This window comes from Lasioglossum baleicum, chromosome 7, assembly GCF_051020765.1.
Source record: "Lasioglossum baleicum chromosome 7, iyLasBale1, whole genome shotgun sequence".
NCBI lineage: Eukaryota > Metazoa > Arthropoda > Insecta > Hymenoptera > Halictidae > Lasioglossum > Lasioglossum baleicum.
Window position 1 is genome coordinate 8,284,161 of NC_134935.1, and position 20,439 is coordinate 8,304,599.

The following is a 20,439-nucleotide window of genomic DNA, read 5'->3' on the forward strand; positions in this document are numbered from 1 at the left end:
CTTAAATTCTTCTAATGTGTATACTATTTTAATATAGCATCAAATGCGCCTATTAATATTTCTATTAATATTATTTATATTAAGATTTTCAATAATTGTGCTGTACCAAAAGAAAGCATAGAAATTTTCTTTTACATTGCAATCTTAAATGAAATTATTAGATGACGTTATTGAGAGTGAATGTTAGTTCATAATGAAAATTGCTGTTGCTATTGAAGGTTCCCTTAAAAAGCATAGATTTTTCAAAATTATGCAACAATGACCGGTCGGTAATGTGTTAATAAAGAATAGTCGATTAATTTACGAGGAGAGGGCTACGAATTAACACTAAACCTACTACTGTCGGTCAAATGACCGGTTTCATATTTTTAATTTCACAATTATTGAAACTATGAAGTTGGTTACATGAAAATTGTGATTCCATAGATTCTTTTACTCGGGCAGATATGTAATAAAAATTGCACGGAATCTAAATAAATAGAGCCTTGTAATTTTTGTAAAGCTAAGACATTTTAGTCGCTTTTAGTGCTCGGTAGGGGTTTAGTGTTAGTCTGTACATCCGATACCATCCAGAAAGGACCGAGAATCATTTTAACAATTGTTTTGTAACGGGATGCAGGGCGGAAGACCACAAATGAATCACAAAGGAGGTTTTATTACTCGCTTATCAAATCGTACTGTTCTCCTTCATGAATCACCGGGCCTCAGTGCCACGCTTTCGGTCAGCAACGATGTACCTAAGTACGTGCGATAAAAACGAAATATGATTGCCTAGCCGCCACGGGCCAACTCCATAATATTCATCGAGAGCAGAATTATGTGGGGTCGTTTATCATCGGGGCGGGCTCGCGCTTGAAAAATCCCTATCAACTGAACACGACGAGCAAAAAGATCCTGGGACGCTGATGCGGACCTGGACACGAGTCCTCTGACTGTGTTTTCGCTGGGAATGGTCGGACTACTGGCCGTGACACGGTGCAGTATATATCTCCAAAAAAAAGAGACGGAGCTTTTTGGGCTGCGTAACGTTTCACAATTTTAATAAAAATCGCGAGTAGGGCTGTAACTTTTCCGAAGTTTCGAAGTTTCGAAGCTTCGAAGCTTCGAAGTTCCGAAGCTTTGAAGTTCCGAAGCTTCGAAGTCTTCCAAGTGCTCGAAATTTCAAAGTCTTCGAAACGTATGAAGTTGTAACTTATGAGTTCCATACCATGTCACGATTTTTGATAAATAAAAATATTAACTTTCAGTCACCGGTGACTGACACTGAACTTTCCGTTTTGATTTTTCGTAATTAAATTAAATTTAAAAGAGTGCATTCTATTAATAAATTTCGGGGTCATATCACGAATGTACTTAAAAAATAATACTTTGCAAACAAAATTTTAATGAGTTTTATTAAATTCGGTGAAATCGGATATCGCGGACTAAATGAAAAGAAAGGCAAGACAGGCTTGGCGCTTGACAAAACTCACGTATTCAGTAGGACTGTAACTTTCCTTCGAAGGTCGAAGATTTCGAAGCTTCGAAGCTTCGAACTTCGAAGTTTCTGAAATCGAAGCTTCGAAATCTTCGACCTTCGAAGGAAAGTTACAGCCCTAATCGCGAGGAGTTATTTATTCAGAAAATTAGTCGGTGAGGAAGTCCGAACATTCTTAACCCTCATTCGTCCCTCATTTCACGAACTGAATCTGTCCCTTGGTGTCAAATTGACACAGTGATAAAAGATCGATGAAATAACAAGGTATGTAAACAGTTATTTTTCGATGTTTCTTTATTCAAATTGATGAGTTAATATTTATACCATAGGATTTTCGGTTACGTGTTTCGCATTAAACAAATAAAAGACACGAAGTTTCGGGAAAATTTACCTGGAAATAACGGAACAGTATAACTTATTTCAGGAAAACTGTGTTAAATTGACACGAGGGACGGATGAGGGTTAAGAGGCAATAACTTTTTTGGAAGGTTTCTGGATTCCGTTACGTGCTGCACTGCAGAACCAAGAATCCCACAATTCATCAAATTCGGCATTATAAATCACCACGTGACCAGGACTCGTCGCTTCTTTAATAATTATAATTCTTAGGTCGTTACATATGAAATGTCCGATTTTGAACAGTAACGTTGAACAACCGCAACTATTTCTTATTGATCAAAGAATCACACGTTTCTGAATTGTATTATGGTAGACATTGCTTCATTTACAAGATCGTCATCTCTATTTTGTTTTTTTACTACTAACAAATGGTGCGTTAATTAGTAAGTAGACTGCGGGTCTTTATGCAAAATAAAAATTGCTTGCACCAATTGCAAGTGACTGGAGCCATATAAATAGTTTAATTCTTGCTTTAATAATTTTAACAAGCCGAGAAAAATACATAGATTAGCACTCTTAAATCATTGTAACCTTTCTACCGTTTTAAATTGCACCCGCTCATTTTTGCCGTAAATGCATAAAATCCGCGGTCTATTGATTAGTCAACGCATTTTCACAAAATATCACATCATGCCAGAGTTGGGCATTAATTAATTAAAATTTTAACCAAGACTGATTGATTAATGTGTACGATTAAAAAAGGTAATCATAGGTACTTACAAATTTTTCCGAATCTTCTGTTCCTCCGTCGGATCAAGTGGACACTGCCATTTTTGCGATTACGTCTTTTTAACGATGAGGCACAAAACACCACACTTCTACACAATCACTGGACACTACACAACACACTTTCCGAAATCGTGACAGCGAACGGGAAGAAGTCACTCCAACCACGGTCAAAATAATACTGCGGTTGTCAGCTCGATTTTTCATGAATGGTTAAGGGTGGGAAATGTTGCGTTTGTTAATTGGACAGGGGTGTGTCGGAAGGACCTTAGGTTGTGAAGTGGGGAAACTATCAAAGAAATCCGTTTTGGCATTGTTTACGGTCATCAATGACCATCAGTGTCCATCTGTCGGGGTCGAAGATTCGCCATTTTATAACGTCCTTTACAGGTATATACCCTAAACCGCTGCAGGAACGGCGAGGTGCGGTAACATCTCATAATACGGGATTAATATTCCTTTAACAATGGATATAATAAGGTATTCTTTCATATTTTGCAACTTCAAAATGATCTGAATGGGCAGGGAGACACTGACGTTGTACGACCCCAGCGGCGACGAATGTCCCTTTAACACGAAACCTACCATTGCCGGTCAAATGACCAGTCTTACATTTCAAAAAGTCAATCAAAAAGAGTTTGATTTTGATTGTACAATCTCGTAAATATTGCTTCGTCTGTGGGTAATATTGCGCAATGTTGGCTCAGTTCTATCTTCATAGTCGCAAAGTGAACATTCAATTTTCAAGTGTGGCTACGAAGGAAAAAGATTAATTTTAAATTCATTTTATTATAGAATGTGTCGACCTGGAGGAATAGCATCTCGCATTATGGTATTTCTTTTTTGAATTTCAGGTATAATCATTCTGAAAAATTGATCAAATAATATACCATATAGCCGCAGGAAGTTTCGAACATCAGTTGGTTCACTTATTCTTAGATCACTTAACAAAATTTCGTGAGTGTACTCATTTCTTCTTTAAACCATTCCTTCATCCACGTGCGCTTCTTTTTTAAAGCTATAACTAATGCAATAGCCATACAACTTGCTTCCTTTTTATTCCACATGTTAACTGCAGCGTTATCAGTCGTGCACTAACTTATTAGGCAATAATATTGTCTCGTGTGGGTGAGCCAGCGATATTATTGTGCAATATTATTGTGGGGTAAACTTTACTTTACGGGACTCAAAATTTGTGCCTCTCTCCTATAAATTATGGTGTATTCGGTATGTAATCCAGTAGATTTGTACCCGGGGCGGTTGCAGATCGAAGTTTCGATCCTGTAGAATGTAGAATCAACGGTTCAGGAGTTATGCTTGCTTAAAGTTGAGCAATTTGCAGTGTTTTTGACTGGTAAGGGCGCTGCAGATTGCTCAACTTTAAGCAAGCATAACTCCTGAACCATTGATCCTACAGGATCGAAACTTCGATCTGCAACCGAACCAGGTACAAATCTACTGGATTGCATACCAAATACATCATAATTTATAGGAGAAAGGCACAAATTTTGAGTCCGGTAAAGTAAAAAGCAGTCTTATTTTGCAATATATTGTGCCATATATCTATATACGTATATGAAAAGACAATCCTGACTCACTCACTCACCGACTAACGCCCAGGCTAAACCCTTGGACCTAGAAAGCTGAAATTTTGCACAGAGGTTTCCTTTATGATCTATACAAGGGATAAGAAAGGATATTTCGAAATTCAACCCCCAAGGGGGTGAAAAGGGGTTGCAACGTTTGTATGAGGAATATTTTGTTCGTGGTCGGATTTACTTCATACTTGGTCTTAATGCTCTTTGATATAATTAATCAAACACCTGTTTCGGCATTTTAAAAAATTGATCCCCTAAGGGGGTGAAAAGGGGGTTTGAAGTCTAAGATGGCGGCGTGACATAAAATTAAAACTCTATACGGGTGAATGGGGGGTTAAAAGGTTTTATGGAGAAACAATATCAATTTCCGCGGGCATTAAACAGTTTTCTATGCGAGCGAAGCCGCGGGCAAAAGCTAGTTGACGATAATATTCATCGTCTAGGGGCCGTTTTAGGTAGAACGTTCTCGCATTTTTTCGTAGCTTCTTGCTGAGCAGCAAAGGGGGGGATTTTCGTGGAATGGCAGCGTGCTGGAGTGTGTTATAGTGCAGTTTCGAGTGCACTAAAGTTTGCGGCGCACCGCGATTTGCGGGAACGCCTTGGCATAGCTCGGACACGTAGCGTCGTCGTTCGTACACCGGTTCACAGTTTACGGTCAGTGGGCCTGTGTCGGTGCTGCCCTGCGTTCACCAGGCGACATAAAGCCCGGTCGACTGGCGAGCTGCGACGAGCCCAGCCGGAATAATGATGCGCCGAACGTGCGACGAACGTGTAATCCGCCCAGCGTAAATTCGTTAGGCGGCTCTCTACCGATTGCGCAGCTGATCAAACCATCGTTCGTCAACCGAAAACGCCCCACCTCCCTATCTGTCTGTCTTTTTCCCTACCACACTCTGCGCGAACGTATGGTATAGTCGGTGTGTACGTGTGTGGCTCGATTGGAGCCGGGTTCGTGCGGACGCATGTTTTTAGCGATATTGATAATAAAGTTGCCACCTGTGAGAGAGGTAACACATCGCGGGAATAATCGATGGAGCGCGCCACTGGGAATACTGGGACGGAAGTTTGGAAGTAGTTTTGGGTCTTTTTCGAGTTTCCTGTGAACATGAATTCCGGGGGTTACCCTGGGTTCGTCGACAACTCATTTCACCGACACTGTTTTCATCGACGCTATTTGACCGACACTAACTTTCGTCGATACTATATTTTCATCGAGAAATGTCTTCATCGTGACATGATTTGACCGACACTATGTTTTCATCGACATGGTTATATGCGGACGCTTTAAAAGAGACGATAACTTTATTAATATTGCACTATACGATTTGAATTTTTTCGGGAAGCTAGAGCAATTAGTTTACTAAAGGATGTGAAAAAAAATGTTTTCAAAAATTGCAATTGATCGGAATTCTAGAAAAAATACTAAAAGTTGCATTTTAAAACTTTTTTATGTACGCCTATATTGAAAATTTAAAAAATCCGTTTTGCAGGTTTGTGTGAATTGTATGCATTGCGAAAGTTTCATCGAAATCGGTTGATGCGGGAAAAAACGATAGGCATTGAAAGATGTAAGAATCTTTAAATTTATTGCAGTTATAGAGGCCGAAAATCGTGGAAGTTGGTATAGAGGGGGGCATATTGTGACAAACATTTTCTGCTTGGGTGGAGGCATAGAGGAGATATGAAGGTCACCTTGATTTTTTTAACTGGAAACACCTGCTTTGTGTATCATGAATCGATAGACTGTAGAATTCTGAGTAAAAATGTATTGACCTCCACATGTCCAAAATCGAATAGTTTACTATTAGATAATAGAGATATTATTCAAACAATTTTCTTTCCTCTTTGGATATTATCTCGTTAACTATTAGGTTTAAGATATATGAAGGTCAACACTTTTATACTCAGAATTTGATATTCCATCGATCTATGGTATAAATAGACTTTTTAAACAATTTTTTTTTGAATAATGCATTGTCATCCAGTTCTGAGCTATGTTTAAAATTTCAAGCCTCTAGCTCATCAGGAAGTTAGTTTAAAATCAATTGCAAAATTTGCCACCGAACAAACAGACAAACAGACAAACAAACAAGAAAGCGAGCTAATAAAAACGTGGTAAATAAAAATAGGAGATTCCATTTTAAAAAATGAAGGTGACCGTCATATCTCTAAAAAAATTACATAAAAACAAAAATTTTTTGATATCGTATATGAGCCGCATTTTACCATTCAACTTTGTCCTTCAGACATTTGACGTATCTTTAAGAACAACAAAGATATTTGAGGTGGCAACGTTAGGTGACTCACGCTGTATAATTTTGAAACACCCTGTACAAACGCTAGGTGAGACTCGCCCCGTGTAAATGAGCATACCAAACGAACGAGCCACTCGATCATCCCAAAGTCGATCGTGCAGTGAAAGCAGTATTAACGAAACGGTAAACCCGGAGAAGGCAATCAGCCGTCGTATCATGCAGATTGGGGTGTCCCGATCGTTCGAATCAATCGCGCGTTTGCCGTTGCCTCCGTTCTCATGATTCGATATCGGGGCGAATTTGTATAATTCACGGGCTCGGCCGGCATTATTTAAGGAATTGCTTTCCTATGGTTTTATCGCAGAGGCCGCCGAAACTTCCTACGGCACGATCTCATCAATATTTATGCGGTCCACGTTCCAGCCAAGATTCCAACGATAGTATCGGCTTTTCCCGTCGCGTCGGCTGCTCGCGATCTCCCTCTCTCTCTCTCTCTCTCTCTCTCGATCTTCTCGTATTGTCCGTCGACTTCGACCAGCCTCCTATCGATATATCGCGGCCAAGACGACTTCCGGAAACTTTTGCCGGATTGTTATGACGAAACGTCTCGGTTCCTCGCCACCGGATTCCGTGAGTTACAGCCCGGCACAAGCAATTTCAGATTTATACGCTCGATTGTGGAGCGACTCGACTCTCGCGATTTAAGTCGAGATATACGTCGCGTTTGTAACGCTCCTTACACGGACAGTCGAGACCGTATCTGTGAGTACACTTCGGGGACAGCTTTGAGAGACGTCGCGAAATTTTTCTGCACCGTTTCGCTGGGAGTAAAGTGAAATCTTTGGCGTGTTTTATTTAACAGTTGGTTTTATCGTGTACGCATTCTTAGGGGTGCGTTTGGGAATTTCTTGTGGGAGGAACGACAAATATTTTGAAATTAGCTTTTTCGCGGTCGATTCTTCAGTGTTTGAACTTTAGTTTAACATTTTCTTATCAGGCCTTGTGAAGTTCGAGTGCAAGCTACAGTGTGTTTAATTGAAGACTGATTTTGCAGTACGGATGAGCGTAAAGATAGTCTTTTGGATTTTTTTTTATGGGAGAACGACGAAAGATATTTTAACGAAACTTCCTGCATTCGGTTAAGCAATGTCTGCTTTATAACGACCAATTTTTGTTTCATCGAATTTTCCTTCATGAGTACGGCAATAAGCAGAAGACGTCACATAATTCGCAAAGATGTTGCATCCCCAGCTGCGCGATACTAAGTCTTTCGGATTTTTTTGGGGGGAGAACGACGAAAGATATTTTAACGAAACTTCCTGCATTCGCTTAAGCAATGTCTGCTTTATAACGAACAATTTTTCTTTCCTCGAATTTTCCTTCATGAGTCGGCAATAAGCAGAAGACGTCGCATGATTTGAAAAGATGTCGGCTCCCCAGCTTCGCGATACTAATGGAAATGCGAAAGTCTTGTACAGCTCCCCGTGGGCTCAGTATAAAAAGACGATGACGGTCGGCCAGAGCGCGATTGATCGCACTTCGCGAATCATTAGGTAGGCGTGTCCCGTCCCCCCGGATCCATAGCCGCATAAGATTGGATAACCCGGTTTCGGATGGTGCGGATCCGTTTTGGTTAATGGTGTGCGCGATCAAGGACGTCTATAAATTACGGACAGGCGGATAAAAGTTGTCGAAACGAGCCGCCGGGCACAGAACCGCGATATTATTTCGCCGACGGCTTTTAATAACCGTTATCGGAGTCCGGCGCGCCGCGCGATTACACCGGAAACTGGTGCGGCGCGGCGGGATAGTCGGATCGTTTCAGTTCAAATGAACCGGAAAACCGAATTAAACGGCCTGCGGAATATCTCTTTCCGCTTCTTCCCCCGTTTTTTACCCCCCGGACACTTCGCCGGATCCAAACCTATCCCGCAAGCTTCTGCGTGGAAATTGTTGAGAAATTGAATTGGGTCGCGCCAGGTCAGATCGAATCAGTTTTCGAGGTTGGCTCGTTAAGGAGTTTTAGTTTGAAGTTAGGTCTCTAGATGTTTAAGTGACTAGACTGCGGATCTTCATGCAAAATAAAAATTGTTTTCCAGGAGAAATTATACAGGATGAGTCACCTAATGTTGCCATCTCAAATATCTTTGTTGTTTAAACATAAAAATTTTCGAACTTTTTTTATTGCAATGTATAGCCAATCGAGAGCTGATCGACTTACGTTTAAAATATTTTTTTGTCAGATTATCGCAAGTAACTGAAAAGGCCACCTTCATTTTTTTCAATGGTTCTTCAAGGTCATCCGAAGGTCATGGTATACTAGGTCGTTGAATTCGTCTTGATACGGGCTATAATACTGTTAAGTCCAAGATACCAAGTGCCATTTAAAAAAATTAAGGTGACTTTGATATCTCTGAAAAAAATTACATAAAAACAAAGATATTTTTGGTATCATGTGAGCCCCACTAAACCATTCAACTTTGTCCTTCAGACATTTGACGAATCCTTAAAAACAACAAAGATATTCGAGGTTAGGTGACTCACCCTGTATATTGACACTTTCAATTGTTAAAATTTTTCAACAATGTTGAATTTCATTTTCTCAACTTTGCTATCAATGCATAAAGATCCGCTGTCTAGTGATGACTTTGATGGTCTTCAATTTGTTTATGAAGTACAGGAGGCTTTGAATTTCTCGAAACAATTCTCATTACGTCTGCGTTCGGGAATGCGCGTTTTAGGTAAACTTATTGTTCCATGTCAGTTTGACGTAGTCCGAAATATACTATGGTACAGTGTCCGCGAAATTAGGGAGGATTTATGTCATGATTTCGCTGGTTTTCAATTTGTCTAGAAAGCGTAGAGTGTAGAGCTTCGAAACTTCATGAAGCAACTATTATTTGGGAACTCTGGGGATGCCACGAAAATTCATTGTTCCGCACAGATCCATCAGTCCGATGTGGTTCGAAATGTATACTATTACACATGTATAATGTACGCGATAGTTAATAAAAACCGTCGATAGTTAATAAAATACAGACCGTTGAACAATACGATCGTTCTGTGTCACCACGAAAGTACCTGCACTTTAAATTGTTATATCTCGAAAATCACTTATCCTATTCTCATGACTAGACTGCGGATTTGATGCATTTATGACAAAAATGGGTAAGCACAATTTAAAGCAGTGCACATATTAAAAAGATTTAAAGACAGCGTATTGGTTTCTGCTTAATCAGATAATTAAAAGAAGAAAGAAATTTTTATTTCACTCCTGTGTCTTGCAATCGAGGCAAACATTTTTTATTTTGCATAAAGATCCGCAGTCTACTCATGTCTCTTCTTTTGTTTTAATGAGGAAGATTTATACATTTATTTTTCGGAAGAAGAACACGCTCCACGAACAGGCTCGCGATACACGCTATCGCCGGTGGTAAATCAGCCGCGGTTAATTACGTTACTTTCGTCCGAGACTGGCCGTAAATGCGAGCTTCCAAAATTACGGCAGTAAACTCACGAGAACTCCGCCAATAAAAGATCCCCCCGACGAGGCAGCTCGCATCGCGTTATTTATTTGCACCGCGGATTTCGTCTTCCGTCGATACCGCACCCTCTCTCGCGATTTCACCCAAACACACACACAGAGAGAGAGAGAGAGAGAGAGAGAGAGAGAGAGAGAGAGAGCGTTTACGACTCGCCCTCGCTATTGCCCCCGGAATTTTCAACCCCCAGAAGCGCGTGACCCTTACCTCGCCCCTCGCGCTTCTCCTCCCGTGATCAACCGGAGAAGTCTTCAACACTTTTTAGTATCGACGCGGCCGTAAAAGCGTCCCGGTAATGGGGTCGTCGAAAATTTTCGCCGCTTCTTACGATTCAATTACCGAGGGGGCGAATTCTCTGTGAAATAGGGCCGCAAAATGACAGAACGGAGATCTTCCGCGGAATCTACAATTCTAACGAGCCGTACAACTTTCATAAATTTTTCATGACCACTGAGAAATTGTAAGTTGCTGAGCAGGTACAAAGATATAACCTCGTAAGACGCGTGCTTTCGACGATTTTACGGGGGATATGGTGATGGTGATACATCAGATTCATACAAATCTTGATGCATCGCAATAATGCCTATCCCATATTTGATTGTCGAGTAATGTATATGCAACGGTAATTATTCAGGAAAAATGGAATTTAACAATAAAATGAATGAATCAAAAGAGAAATGAAATTTAACAATGAAATGAATGAATCAAAAGAGAAATGAAATTTAACAATGAAATGAATGAATCAAAAGAGAAATGAAATTTAACAATAAGATGAATGAGTCAAAAGAATAAAAACAATGAAATCAATGAATCAAAAGAAAAAATGAAATTTCACAATAAAATGAATGAATCAAAAGAAAAAATGAAAAACAATGAAATCAATGAATCAAAAGAAAAAATGAAATTTCACAATGAAATCAATGAATCAAAAGAAAAATGAAATTTAACAATAAAATGAATGAATCAAAAGAAAAATGAAATTTAACAATAAAATGAATGAATCAAAAGAAAAAATGAAATTTCACAATGAAATCAATGAATCAAAAGAAAAATGAAATTTAACAATAAAATGAATGAATCAAAATAAAAATGAAATTTAACAATAAAATGAATGAATCTAAAGAGAAATGAAATTTAACAATGAAATGAGTGAATCAAAAGAAAAAATGAAATTTCACAATGAAATCAATGAATCAAAAGAAAAATGAAATTTAACAATAAAATGAATGAATCAAAAGAAAAATGAAATTTATCAATAAAATGAATGAATCTAAAGAGAAATGAAATTTAACAATGAAATGAGTGAATCAAAAGAGAAATGAAATTTAACAATAAAATGAATGAATCAAAAGAAAAATGAAATTTAACAATAAAATGAATGAATCAAAAGAAAAATGAAATTTAACAATGAAATAAATGAATGTTGGTGGAACAACCGAGCAGAGGGTGATGCTACATGTAAAAATAAGTCGAAAAGAAGGAATAGAATTTTTTCATTTGACGCTTCGTTTTCGAGAAAATCGAAAAGCCAGGTTCGCGTGCTTAGTATGTAATAGACAAAGTAGAATTGGTTGATCATGGTCAGACGCGTCAGACGATTCCTATGCAATAGCACGTGTATTCCCTACATTTTCAAACTCGATTTGCTCGAAGACGAAGCGTCAAACAAAAAAATGTTATTCCTTTTTGTCGACTAATTTTACATGTAGTATCACCCCCCGCTCGGTTGTATCACCCGTCCGTCCACAGCTAGTATAAAAGAGTATCGAGATATCCTAGGTTTGTGCACAGTGCACATTGTGCAGCGGTCCGGAACGCGTCCGCGAATTACGGTCACCCGATTAACGCTCCGGTGTCGCGAATTTATCAAGGAATCGCGGGGTTCGGTACCGCATTCTAGCCGGATTTTCGGCCGTGTAAGTCGAGGGAGGCGGTAATATGCTTGTCGACCACGGGTGATAATTTATTACTCTGGGGGCTTTGTGTTGCGGCCGAACAATGGCGGCTACCGTGCTCGTGGCCCGCCGATGCGGAAACCGGCCGGTCCAATATTGTCTGGCCAAGAATGTCCGTCACCCCTTGACAACCTTGCCTCTGCAACCCCACGGAAGAAGTTATTCGACCCGATGCACCGCGCTCTACGATCAATTTTCTTCGGGGCAACTATGCCAACGGCCACGAACTTTCGACCGTTCCCAATCAAAGCCGCCATTCAACCTACTCCCGGGACGCCAATAAACGAGGATGCCGGGAAATCGTCCAGTTTAGGATCCCTACCTCTCCCCCTCCTCTCTTTCTCTCTCTCTCCCTCCCTCTCTGGTCCAGGTTTTATTAGCCTGAAGGAACGACGTTTTCTTATACTGCTTCATAGGCGCCTGTTCATTCCGCTCTACGCCTAATAAAACCGAGTAAATATAACATTCTTTTGCGTATTAAGGTATTACAGTAGGACCTCGATTAACATAAATAAATGTGCGTTTAAATATGATTCAAACAAAGATATGAATCAAAAGAAGAATTAAATTTAACAATAAAATGAATGAATCACAAGAAAAATGAATGTATCAATGGAAATATGAAATTTAACAATAAAATGAATGAGTCGAAAGAAAAATGAACAATACTCATGCATAAAAATTATTGTTATAATTTTCCTATTATAATACGTGCTCTACTAGAGATATTTATGCAATCAATTCTTATAAAATCATTTTTATTATTTCAATCATTGTAAAATAATAAGTCTGGGACCGGTCATTTTGACCGGTGGTAGTAGGTCGAGCGTTAAGCAACATTTTAGCTTCATTTGCATATTTTTTTATCCAACTAAGTTGCGGATAGACAGGTAGGATTTTATGCGTTTATAACAAAAATGAGAAAAATGAGTAAAAATTGTATTTAAATAAAAATTTCGAATGAATGGGTTTAACACCCACTTGGAAAAAAACCCACTCTGTTCGAAATTTTTACTTACATAAAATTTTTGCCCAACTCTGTGTACCTCGACTGTACATACAACCAGCGGCACCGAGTTAGCAGGGTTAGGCGACATTCAATATTGACGAACGATGTTTCGGCGACCATGTGCGAGCTTCTTCTCGCGTGGTTGTATTAGAAACGTAATTGCGTTCGATTGTACCGCTTCCCGGACGAATGATTGAGAGCGGGCCAGCAGGGCATCGCGCGGGAGAAACGCCGAATTGGAGGGGGCTCAGCCGCGAAATTAATGGACGGTAATTTACTGCCTGATAAGGGAGTATGGACTCAACAGAGTGCTGCGGGGATGCTGAACAATCCTAATGAACATATTGTTTGTTACGGTGGTTCCGTGAACTTGGAGAAGGCGATTGGCTGTATCAATTTCGTCGAGTATGACATCCTGTCAGTCTAACTCCTTGTTGATTTCAGATGATAGAAAGTTGAGGTATACAGTGGGTGTGCAAAGTATTCGTACACCTTTTAGAAACGAATACCTTTTTCAAAATTGGACCGAACAGCTTGAGTTAACGAATAACAATTTCTAAAAAAAATTATTTACAAATTAGCTAGTAAACTAATCCTTCTAACGTCGCAAAAAGAAAACTCGAGCTGTTGGGTCCAATTTTGAAAAAGTTCTTCGTTTTTAAAAGGTGCACGAATACTTTGTACGCCCACTCTCTACATTGTAACGAGATCGAATTAATGTCAGTCTAACTCCTTGTTCAGATTGACAGGATATACGTCGTAACGAGATCGAAAGGGCAGCGATAGGAATCGATGCACAAAGCTTGGCGACCGTTTGACAAAACGAAAGCAAACACTCGCCGAGTGGTAGGCAAAGAAAATCTGAGCATGTGATTTTATTGCAGACACGTTCGCGAGCAAGGTGGCCGCCTGCCAGGACAAGTACGCCGACGCGAGCGTTGGGAACGTGACCGGAAGTAACGCGGTGAACGTCTTCCTGGGGATCGGCATCGCGTGGAGCATCGCAGCCATTTACCATGCCTGCCACGGCGAAAAGTTCGAAGTGGAACCCGGCAAGTCAGTACCGATTCAACAGTAAACCCTTCGAGCAATCCTTTACATCACATTTCCCAAAGCAGCTTCTCATCTGACTCCGCCCCTTTCCAGTATAACACATTTTTCTCTAGGCCCTTCCTTGTCCTTTTCAAGCTCTTCTTTTGAGAAAGTCGCGATCTAGCTCCCGTTGTCTGTTCCGAGCAGGGACACAGATAGTGTAGGGAAACTATCTTTTTATGAATGCATCGACCGCGCCGAAAGTAGGGTAAAGTGTCCAAATATGAACCATTTTTCGTTGATGTCATTTCTTGATTATTTTAGAATGCTCTTTTTCGACCATAAAGTTACCAGTTGTGGATGCATTTCCTCCCTATAAGATTCTGGGGACAAGTTTGTTTAAAAATTAATACAGCTTGGAAAAAATATTTTTTTTGTGGTGTGTCATTTGCAGGTTCCAGCGAAAGGGGTTCTTAATATGGTACACCTTGAGTCCCTAATATGACACCTAGTGCCATATTCGGCACCCACACTAAGAATGTCCATAGCTATACCCATATGGGTTGATAATACTAGCTACTGACAAAGAGATGATAAATTTCAGCTCAAACCAACAGTTGGCAAACATTAATATAAATAAACTGAAGCTACAGATATGTTCAAACATTTCAAAAATCACTTACCTTCCTCGAAAAAGATACAAGCGAAAATCTAACCACAAAAATATTCAACACGTGGAGACACAACTGGCGGAGGATCGATACTAAAATCTATAGAATGGTGCGATTGAACTGCACGCTGTTGAGTAAACATGGTAAATTATTGTTTGAGGATTTTCTGACTAGAGTGCGACTTCTCCTGTACAAGATATAAGGTAGTGCCATAATAGGGGACTATACCATATTTGGGCACTTTATCCTACGGTGTGTCACAAAATTATTGGGTTGGCAAGAAAGTAATTTCGGTATTTTAAGGTGAAATAGCAATAAACAGAGCAATAAACTTTAATGAATTAGATATTTTCCCTTTTGTTCGATGATCGTTTGCAAAAAAGAATAAATAAAAAAATATTTTATAGATTAAAGTTCTTTGTTTCAATAAAGAAATTCGGTTTTATCTCACCTTAAAATACCGAAATTACTTTGTTGCCAACCCAATATATGTCGCAGACCCCACCACGCGATTCTACACCCCCGATTTAGTCGAGGATGACATAAGGAACCCCCGAAAAATTGACCCTGAACGTGAAAAACGAGGTAAAAAAACAAAATTAAGATTTAAGATCTTTAATCTTAAAAAAAAGATCTTTGATTTTTTGTTTAGCTTGTTTCTCCTACCCCCTGTGGGCGGAGTTTAACTTGGCCCCGCCCATTGCGGATGCCACGCCTTTGAACCGACCTGTATGCCCTCACAACGTAATTTAAACTTTCAAAGACACTTTCTTTCATTCGAACGTAAAGAGATAGAGTTGCCGGCGACGTAGGCTCGATCCTCGAAAGTCGATTTTCACAGTGGACCTGATACGAAAACGAGAAAACTTCCACAGAGGACCCATCTCCTCGAACTCCGAGCGAGGAAATCGACGCTTGTCGTTAACTCTTTCTACACTTTCTATGCGCGGGAGATTTTCCTGGAGAAAGTCCCCGGAAAAAGAGCGTGTTCGACACAGTATCCCAGGTTTATCCTAACGATATTGCACGCTTCTAAAGCTGTTCACCGCGATCGATAAGGGATTCAAAGGACCGGAGGCTCGTCTATTAGACCCTACATACCGATTAAAATTAAAATTCCACGTGGAAAGCACATAATACATTCTCAGCTTGCCCTCGAATTCTTGGGGGAGCGAGAGTCTGTAAATGAGAAAATTGCGAGCTTCAATTATTATACCCAGGGGTATAAATTCTTGACATATTGTTTGCTACGGACGTTGAACAAACAGTGTCCAGATATAAAAGTACCAATCGATCGAAATTTCGTGAAAAATTTAACGATCATCTTATTAACACGTTCCGAGTCGCTTTTGCTCGATAATTAAACAAACTTTTGTGCTTTGTTCTTGTTGGAAAGTGTGTAACATCTCTATCTCTATATATGTATAATAAAATATACAGGGTGTTCAGTTGAAAACTTCCCAGCCGAATACCTCGGAAAGTATGAAAGATATTAAACAAGTGTAAAACACGTGTCCTAGGATTTCGAGGGGTAAACAGGGGGGGGGGGCAATATCAGTTTTTTATTTGGGTGGCGTTTTCAAGGTCATTTGGAGGTCAACTTTTTGTTTTTTCAAATGGAAACCTGCGGATAAAAAAGTATCCTACGAAAATTGCTGATCTTTTTACATACAATAAGATCCCATAATAAAAAAATATAGGTTTCCATTTGAAAAAACAAAGTTGACCTTCAAATTACCTTAAAAACGCCCCCAAATAAAAAAAACCGATACTGCCTCCCTCTTTCCCCCTCGAAATCCTTGAACACGTATTTTACACTTTTTTAATATCTTTCATACTTTTCGAAATATTCGATTTATATTTATTACACCCTGTATAATAAAATCGTGTCTGTCTGTCTGTTTGTGACAGCATCAACTGAGAACGGCTGAACGTAGAACATTGGGGTTTGAGCCATTAGACGCAGTGTTTCTTCGGGAAGGTTTAGAAGAAATCCGCATTCGAAAAAATCCATTTGTTCAAAAGTTGTGACGTCAATAGTGACCAAAGACGACTTTTTCGCCCTCTTTTGGGCACGTTTCTGCTTATAACTTTTGGATTTGTTATTGCACGTGGACAAAGTCGCGGGTACAGCTAGTTTCTTATACATTTGTCTTTGGCAGTCTGTGTTGATTTGTGTGAATGCGTCGGACTCTGGTGAGCGTTTGGAGTATCAAGAAGTGCTGCTTATAAGAAAAGAGATATTTAGGTGGCTACATTTAGGTGGACCACCCTGTATAATTTGATTTATAGAAACAAATCTAGACTCTATATTTATTTTTCCTACAGTTCTGTACCGCCTTGTTCGTGTCTCATTGTTTTGGTGGAAATATGTTCTGCAGTGTTAAAGTTATGAAATATATGTGTTTAGCGCATCAATGCCCTACAATATCGTGTCAGACTCATGATGAAGATTGTGAACAAATTTGAATAAATATGTGTTAATTTATGAATATGTATATATTATAATTTATGAATATATAATTTATCAATACGTTATTAATTTCTTTTAAACCGAGATGAAATTATTATATATTTTGGTTTCGTTAATGTATAGTTATTAGAGAACATGTCGGCGTACAATAGATATAAATTTTCTCCTTTTTTAGGAAATTACGAACTACAAAGAAAGAAATTTCTAAGTGGTACCACCACTAAGAACATGTATTTTACAACAAGCTTAACACTGTAGAATGTAGAATATAATTCCACCAAAAGATGGAGGGATTGCGAACAAAGCAGTATAGAACAGAGTGGACGGGATGTGTTAAAAGAAAGCTCGGTTGCTTCATTTCCCAAGGATCAAAAAGCATTTCGCGTGGTGTAACTGCGAACCGAAAAGCAACAATAAGCCAATAGTAACAACTAGGAGAGAAGAACAGGGTGACAAATCTCGGTTTCACGATCCGTCGAGAGATCTCCGGGTGGAATGAAGAGAACATTGGAAAGCGGATTTAAGGGGCAAGATGCTTATCCGTGGCGTGATGCCTCGACTCGACGCGACTCGGAATCGGATAAGGCGACGGATAAGGACGAAACAATATCGGGTGGATCAAGAGAGAGAGAGAGAGAGAGATAACATGGCCTCGATAACCGGCCGTCATGTCTCGTTCGATGTGTTCGTTCACGCTCGAACAAACTCCCCGAAGAAATTTGGCCCGACGATACTCCCGTTGAAACCTGGCCAGTGACGATGACAGTGTCTCCTGGCTGGTTCACTGTTATCCACGACCGTATTGGCAGCAAGACTTCCCTGCACCTAGTATAGTGTCGATATCCTGTCCAATATCGGCGACAGCTTTTACTCTTCGCTCAGGATTCAGATTTGACCCTCGTTCCTACCTGAGAGCATGACACGTTCTTCGAAGTTGATGCGCTATACAGGGTGTGTCAGCTGAAGGAGGCCACCTAAATATGTCCTTTATTTTGAATGGCACAAAAATATTTATGGCACAATTTAAATGATATCGAACGAGGAATATCATAGAAGAACAATCTTTTTTGTCTGGTTATTTTTTCATACTTTTTCCAAGGTCATCTTATTTTTTTCATTCCATCTTGTAGCGGCTGAAAAAATACATTTGAATATGCTTAAGTCATTACCTTCAGGTGACCTTGAGTATCAAATAATGTGATAAAATTGTCGGATAGTATTAAGATTACATTTGAACCAGACAAAAAAAATTGTTCTTCTATGATATTTCTCCTCGATACCATTAAAATTATGCCATAAATATTTTTTTTGTACCATTAAAAATACAGGAGGTATTTAGGTGGCCTCCTTCATCTGAGACACCCTGTATACTTCAAGCGTTTGTCTCTAGTGTGTTTCAATAATGTTTTACTTTATGCTATTCTATTCTGTTTCTTTTTTTATGTACCACAAACACCTTTTGTCCATGCAGCGTACACCACCGCGATTTCTTTTATATCAACCCATTGCACTCCTTGGTCGAGTGTGATTCGACATCAGAGAGAGAAAAATGTATATAAAACCGGTTCTTATATGTGTTTAGTTCTTCCTTTATTTATTTAACCCTTGTGTAGTCAACCGGCTACCCGAATACCCATTTGCTGTATTTCTTGCAACAATTTGTTAGTGTTCCTCCAGTGCCGTAACGAGGGTATGAAGCGCCTGTGGCAAGTGTCCAACTTGCGCCTCCTCATAACCCAATAATGACAAAAAAATAAACAATTTTAATGTAACAAGTTAAATTTTACTAAATGCAATATATTAAATACTATTATAACCTCGTCTCAAAATGAGTTGCCTGTATATACAATAACGTATTTGTCAAGGTATTTGTATGAATAAATAATCTACAACCTAAATACGAACAAATTTTTATTCATATTCAATGACGACAAAATAAAAGAAATACAAAACATACAGTAACTCCCACTAATATTCGGACACTCTTAAAAACACCGTAACTTTTCATATATTGGACTATGCGATTTGCACTTTTTTGGAAAGCTAGAACAACTAATTTACTACAGGATGTGAAAAGGAATTTTTTCAAAAATTGCATTTGACCGGAATTGTACAGGAAATACTAAATGTTGCATTTTACAACTTTTTTATGCGGGCCTATATTGAAATTTTGAAAAATATGTTTTGTAGATCTGTGTGGGTTATATGCATTGTGAAAGTTTCATCGAAATCGGTTGATGCGGGGAAAAATGACAGTCATTGAAAGATGTAAGAATTCTTAGATTTACTGTTGTTATAGGCCGAAAATCGTGAAAATCTGCAATTTTTACCATCTTTAAACGCTTGTAGCTCATTGCAACGTCGACCGATTTTGACGAAATTTTCAGGATATGTTTAATTGAAACAGATCTACAAAATGTATTTTTTAAATTTTCAATATAGGCCCACATAAAAAAGTTGTAAAATGGATCTTTTAGTATTTTCTCTACAATTCCGACCAATTGCAATTTCCGAAAAAATTTCTTTTCACATCCTGTAGTGAACTAAGTGCCCTAGCTTCCGGAAAAAGATTGAATCGTATAGAATAAAGTGTCCGAATATTAATGGGAGTCACTGTGTAGGGGTATATGTTAGAATAATATAATAAAAACATAAAACAGCGTTATTCTTTGGTTTGCGCCCCAAACCCAGTTGCGCCGGTGGAGGGCGCCACTTTCGGCACACCCTCGTTACGGCACTGTGTTCCTCTAAAAATATTACAAAATTTCTCTGAATGTCCATTCAAGAAATCGGTAAAATCGCTTGATCGAGGGAAACGGTAACTCGGTTTGGATCATGAACGGGTCCAATTGGTACGGACAACGCGTATCGAACGTGGTCGGGTGTTTCCCCGCGAAAACTGGAAGGAGATTCGCGATTCGGTAATGAATATTTACGCGGCGCAGACTGCACACGGTTCTAGCCACGGGAATCGTAGCTCAACCCGGTAATCAGGCATTTCCTATGCAAGAGAGAACGCGTTTCCACGATCCACGGGTCGAGCTCAATTTTCTCCGTTCACTCCGTTGGCGGTTTCGTTGGCCCGGTCCCTGCTTCGCGTGAATTTCACGAGTTTCCTAACGATCCTGGGATCTCGTATCCACGCCGACCAACCCTTGATCGCTGAATAAATATAATTTTTCCAACGTCCGTGTCGACTTTGATCGACAGCGCCACAATTTTGAATGGTTAGTGACCGAAATTTTCGAACGCGCAGTTGCCGAAAAAGCGATTAATCCAAAAACGATGGTCGCCGGACGATT

The 20,439-nt window shown here is 39.4% G+C and overlaps 1 protein-coding gene across 4 annotated transcripts in view; it reads left to right on the forward strand.

Moving 5' to 3' along the window:
* The window catches only part of Calx (sodium/calcium exchanger 3), a 225,698-nt gene that overhangs the window by 175,908 nt on the left and 29,351 nt on the right, over window positions 1–20,439 (forward strand). For all 4 annotated transcript variants that reach the window (XM_076427238.1, XM_076427239.1, XM_076427240.1 and 1 more), the window contains one exon: window positions 13,846–14,017. In XM_076427238.1, coding sequence (XP_076283353.1) covers window positions 13,846–14,017 — 172 coding nt within the window. The remainder of the gene's footprint in view (window positions 1–13,845; window positions 14,018–20,439) is intronic.